Source organism: Trachymyrmex septentrionalis, unplaced genomic scaffold (assembly GCF_001594115.1).
Source record: "Trachymyrmex septentrionalis isolate Tsep2-gDNA-1 unplaced genomic scaffold, Tsep1.0 scaffold123, whole genome shotgun sequence".
Lineage (NCBI taxonomy): Eukaryota > Metazoa > Arthropoda > Insecta > Hymenoptera > Formicidae > Trachymyrmex > Trachymyrmex septentrionalis.
Window position 1 is genome coordinate 383,760 of NW_017304363.1, and position 6,168 is coordinate 389,927.

At 33.9% G+C, this 6,168-nt stretch overlaps 2 protein-coding genes across 4 annotated transcripts in view; both read right to left on the reverse strand.

Moving 5' to 3' along the window:
- LOC108755489 (membralin) overlaps positions 1-6,168 on the reverse strand; it is an 85,662-nt gene that overhangs the window by 70,679 nt on the left and 8,815 nt on the right. For all 3 annotated transcript variants that reach the window (XM_018498530.1, XM_018498535.1, XM_018498523.1), the window contains exon 7: positions 4,210-4,267. In XM_018498530.1, coding sequence (XP_018354032.1) covers positions 4,210-4,267 — 58 coding nt within the window. The remainder of the gene's footprint in view (positions 1-4,209; positions 4,268-6,168) is intronic.
- On the reverse strand, positions 25-2,050 carry LOC108755506 (cytochrome P450 9e2-like). The gene has a single exon (XM_018498549.1). It carries the CDS (start codon positions 1,961-1,963, stop codon positions 410-412), a length of 1,554 nt encoding a protein of 517 aa, XP_018354051.1. The 5' UTR covers positions 1,964-2,050; the 3' UTR covers positions 25-409.

The window sequence follows — 6,168 nt, forward strand, 5'->3', positions numbered from 1 at the left end:
AATAAGGAAAGGAATTGTCTCAAAAATAAAAAATGCGAAAAACGTTCGCGTGATAAAGATATTCGCTCTTGTGTAAAAAATTAATAATATCTCGCCTTTGTCATCTCTACTGGTGTATTTAAAACGACAAGTAGAAGTTATATAAGTCATTAAAAACGACTAATACAATCGAGTAAACTCGAGATCTTACGCAAGTCACAGTGTTTATCGTAATATTTAAGTTTTGCCTTATTAACAAAAACTTGAATCTTGCAAGAAAATTAATAATAGTAGTAATAATATATCACAAATAAATCTTATTGTATACTTAAACATTTTGTTAAAGTGCATTCACGCGTTAAATATCTTGAAACTTGAAAGTGCAGTGATACTTTTCCATACATAAATCATAGAATAACGTGCAAGATTTTCACATTTCTCTCTTCTCCAAACTAATCCAGAATCCACCAACAGGTTGCAACGTAAATTCTCTTTTATCGAATACGATTGGTTCAACGGTTTTTTCCGTAGTCTTCAGAGTAAATTTTAGTAAAAGATGAGCTATTAGAATCTTAGTTTCCATTAAAGCAAATCGATTACCAATACACTTTCGAGGTCCATGACCGAATGGTAGATAAGTATACGGTAAAATTTTATCTTTGTTTTCATCACTGAATCTTTCGGGATCGAACTTATGTGGGTTCGGGAAGTATTCTGGATCGTGATGTAAAGCATAAACGGGAAACATCAATATATTGTTAGGTTCAACAATTACATTCTTGCAGCCTGGTTGCGACGGAGGCAGTTCGTATCTCTTAGCACAAAGTCTATCGATAAAGATGACTGGTGGATATTTTCTGAGAGTCTCGGAAATTATCAAATCCATGTAAGACATTTTCGACAGCGATTCGTAAGAAATCTCATCGCTTCCTTCAGTGAGATGTTGTTGCACCTCTTTGCGCAAACGATCCTGAATATCTTGATTAACCGCAAGTTCGTGAGCAACGAAACACATCAGTGTCGAAGATGTGTCGAAACCAGCAAGGAAAAAAATGAACGCTTGCGAAACGATGTCATCCAATGTCATTTTGTGTACACTTGTACCTTCCTTGTTTTGAGCCTGCATTAGTAAATGAATCATATCCGGTCTGACGATATCTTGCTCTTTCCGCGTTCTAATGGTTTCTTCCACGATCTTTTTGAAAAACTTGGACGTATCCGATGAAAAAACGGTCAAGCCAATTGATTTACAGAATGATGGACATATACGTATAAACATGAACTTGATTATTGCTAGCAATCCAGCAGAAAATTTAGTAGCTTCCACTCCTTTCGTGTAAAATTCGTTGTTTTGATCCTTCATAGAATTCACGCTTATGCCAAAGGCTGCCGTAGCAATTACATCATTGGTGTATCGTCTGAATGCCCCCTTTATTTCAATCGCATGACAGATTTCGGGATGGTCAGCCAAATAATCAACAAAGTCATGAGAGCATTTCGATATCAAATTAAACATAAACTTCATCTTGCTGGCAGTGAAAGAGGGGCTTAATGTATTCCTCATTTCTTTCCAACGATCTCCGCGCAAAGAGAAGATGTTCTTGCCAAACAGCGGTTCTACGCTTTCGTCAAGAAAACTGCGATGATCCGGAAAATGTTCAAAATCTCTCACCATGACATCTCTAATCAACTCAGGATCGCGCAATAGCACGCTAGGTGTAGCAAAATCCATTATTCCCACATATTTAGCGTTCGGGAAGTAATTGTACAGATATTTGCAATAATCGGTAAAAGTGATGCGACGCAGAAACAATTTCCAACCCATTATACCAGCCGATAGCGAATCTGGCAAGTAAGGTACGCCCTTATTCCTCCAGTAAAAATATATATGATACATCACAGTGACAACTTTCAAGATGCCAATGACAACCACAGTAGTTAATAATAGCACAAAGGGCGACGAAAACAATGACAAATCCATCATGATGTAAGAGTATAACAGACAAACGAGATGTTTCGTCGGACGCGGCGTAGAACGTTATAAATACACATATATTGCGTGGATCTTATAGTGAATGAAACGAAGACGGGAAGGAGAAACGCCTCTTAGTATTATCGCAATGATATAGATTACATCACTAACTGCATAAGCCTATATCATGTCTATTTGTATCAGAGTAAATTGACTTTAATCTCAGTTTAACTTACGTTTTATCTTTTTTCTAATTCCAAGAATTAGAAAAAGATAAAAAGTAAATTAAACTCTTAATTGATAAAATGTATATATGCGATACTTTTCGATATACCATGTATGACTTAAAAAGAAGTCAACCATTAATAATTTAATTTAAAAAATATTTCACGTTTAAATAAAAATTGAGGACATTTTCGATAGAAAAATAGTTCCTAATGATTAATCGTTACTAGATTCATCATGCGTGCTTGTAAACTACACTTGCGTGTAGTTAATAATGGACTTATATTATCTGACTAGGCTATTAACAAATAGAAATAACTAATGCAGAGATTAAAAAAACGAAATTGTGCAAAATGAAAGTTTCGTTCTTTTATAGAAGCACGTTTCGCAGTTTATCTCTGTGTCCAGTAGAGTAAGCTACCTCAGTACTCAGTATTGCCCCTCGCCTTGACGAAGTGAACTGCAATGTTCACGAAACGTTGGCATTTTAATAATGGATTTGGACACGCAGATAATCCGCGAAACGTTTCGGTACAGAAAGTTCCTGTAGAAACTCAAAAGTTTCGTTCTCTACATCGTCAATTGTATCAAAGAAAAGAAGTGTACGAAAACCATAAAATTCTTTCTGTAATTTTTACAGAAGAGATTTGATCGTAGTTTGCTTAAACAACACACACATACATGCAAAATATTTGTATAAGCATCAGTTAAACTTTATAATATCTTATTAAATCAATGTATTCATAATAACATCAATTTCGGGTTTAGAATTGTGTCAATTTTAGGTAGCTAATTTCATTACAAAATAAGAAACTCACTTTAATTAGCTGAAAAAAATAAACTCACAAAATATGCTAACTAAACAAATTACCGACAGAACTTTAAGCTTTATCTGCGCATTATTCATGAACATGAGCGTATCCAGAATTCTTTTCAGGAAGGTTTTTACCAATTTTGTTATCATATAAACAGCAATGTTTGCGTTAATTAAATTTGCTCTTTTAAATTTTAAAGTTCTCTTAGAATTTAAAATGTCTCTTCTTCCCCTGATTTTGAATGAGAAAAATATTATTTTACAAATTATAACTTTTATTTTTTTAAACAACAGAAATTATATAGGCTCTAATAAAGTAAATCAAATAAAAATAAAAGCCTTTGGAAGCCAAAGCTAGATGTTGTTGAGATATAATTTATTGTGTATAACAATTAATTAAACGTTTCGACCCATGGTTAGGATCCTCTTTAGCAATTACATTAACGCCGTAAGTAAATATATACAAAATTGATTAGACAATTTTTTTTCCTAAAAGAAATATAGACAAAGTACAGTTATATATTAAAAACGAAATGTGTAATTCTTTAATATTGCTACTGTTATTAATACATACAAAATATTCATAATTATTTTTCTAATTAAAAATTCTTTTTTTAATTTAGAAAAGAATATAGAAAGAGGCCTCCTATAAGAAAATATTGCTATTATTATATTAAAAATGTGACGTTAAGTTTAAGTTAAGTACAAGTAAAGGATATATATAATGAGGAATGACATATAAATAAGCTAAAGAAAATCGTTCGATACAATTTATAAAATTAAAAAATTATGCGACAATTTTTTCCTCAAAGCAATTCAATATATTTTTATAATATCTCGATGAATCGACATAAATAAATGACGAAGAGACATGCTATTTAGACGATTTCCTGCCATTATATTGCAGAAATAATTTTTTTAATTACCTTTCAGAGGAGATTTCGGAAGGATTAAACTCCCTAAACTTTTTCTGGACATGCCCGTGCTCATAAAGTATAATAAATGTGCCGATTAAACGAATCATTAATAGAACTTCGATCTTTATATGAATATTATTTATGAAGTACAACTCCCCCAAATCTATTAATCAAATTGTCAAATCAAAATAATCAATTTATATTGTTTGTGTCTTGTACTATTTCTTTCTTTCACGATAAAAATAACTATACAAATATTTCACTTTATTAAATATTAAAATGTCTAAAATTGTATCACTCACCGATAAAGACAAAGATCTGATGATGCGAGTAGCGCAATAACATCGAGATTGACACCGTCTGAAACAATAAAGAGCAAATAGTTTGTATCAAATATTTTCGAAAATGTAGTTACGCAATTAGCACAGATTCGATTGTTTAAAAATGTCGATTAGCATTATGAATTACGGATATTCTGAAATTTTGCCCGAGTAACTTTGACAAAGTTACGGCATCACGTAAATTGCAAACTGGTCGCTCGTAGTCGGTTAGCGGGTTGAGCGAACGTTGAAATTGAATTGCGATCGGTTCAGATTGAACTAGCACCTGACACCCTCGAAGATAATCCGTTATTTGCAACAGACAGCCTTAGTAACGGGGTCGTTCGATTCCACCTTGTACGAATGCGCAGGTGTTATTAAAAAAAAAAGGAATAAAAAAAGAATGAAAGAAAAAGGGAGAGAATCTGTTTCTGATTACTATTTCCAAAAGCATCATACTGATGTAAGAGCAATTGTTTTCTCATTCAGACAAAATATTTTGTTGTTAATGTTATACCTATAGCAGTAGATATACTATATGTATGTATATGCACATAAAGAGAATTTGTTTTTACAAATCAAACTTTTAAAGTAAAAATGTAATTTGGAATACGTATAATTATATCTTTCTGTCATATTCGATTTGATGTAAATTAGATATTCGTATATCTTTCTACAAGTTTCTCTTTTTTCTCGATGAATCTCTCTCGATTCTTCTAAATTTATCAAAACTTCTTCCGATTTTTTTTTTATGTCGCAACTAATAGACATCTCTTATGGCAAATCTGACTATTCGATTGTATCTATCACAGTACCAGCCAATCGAATTCGATATAAGAGATGTGAACCCCGGAGGGTGAAGCGCGAATGCGAGCGACAAACGCGCAAACACAAAGGCAAACAAGGAGAAAGATAAAGGAAGAGGGAATAGTATTTCATACTATATCACATTGTAACGGAGCGCTGGACGTCGCGTGCACATGACAGAGGAGATACACGATGATACATGCACAACGACAGTCGTGTGCACGTGACTCGACGGCGAGCCAGCGGGGGTGGCTCAGGGTGAACCCTCCAGGCAGCCGGGACTCGAATTCACGTGTCGCGGCACGAGCGCTCAACCCTTTAACCGATATCGACGCTGCATTCGCTCCACATTGCAAAGCGAACCACATTGTTCGATCTAAAGAAACAAAATATCTCACCGCTGAGCGGCAATTCGAGTCACGAGTTGTACTGCGGAGACGAACACGCGAATCCTATCCTCCGTCCGATGTCAGTGAGAAATTCTCGCAATGACTTTTCCGCAAGACATTCAATTCTCACAATTAATTTATATGATAAAAAAATAAATGATAAAACCTATAAGAATATTTTATAAATGTCACTCTGTCATCTGTTTAGTAGGCAAAGAAAAAAAGAAAATAAAGAAAACAAAGATTTGTGATTGATAAAGATTGTAAAGAATAATGATTTTAATTATAATTATTACTATACACGCGCGAAATACACACATTACTATTAAAAGCATCGTGTCATCATTAAGAGTTTCCGGTGATCTCGACCACAGTATGCTGCAATCTATTCCACCACAATTTGATACAAAATTACCGACATGGGGCTACTACGACGAATACGATGCCTCTAATAACCTTGATTTATACTCGACGGTTCAGCTCCAAAGGGATTGCGCGTGGATGAGGACACTGGGGATAGGAAAGCTATGCGCAGACATGTTACTTTAGTGGATGGTTAGCTTGGATTGATTGCCATATCATTTTACACGTGTTAGACTATCGTATAGGTGAATGTAAAATCGTTTCTCTGATGACGAGGAATTTATTATTACCAAAAAAAAGGATACGAGCAAACTCGCAATCTTGCAATTCGATGGCACAATAGTTTTATCTTTTCGTATTTTCTACTGTATATTTTTATATA

Excerpts from the sequence above, each read along its gene's own strand:
- LOC108755506 (XM_018498549.1), bottom strand. The coding sequence starts at position 1,963 with ATGATGGATTTGTCATTGTTTTCGTCGCCCTTTGTGCTATTATTAACT.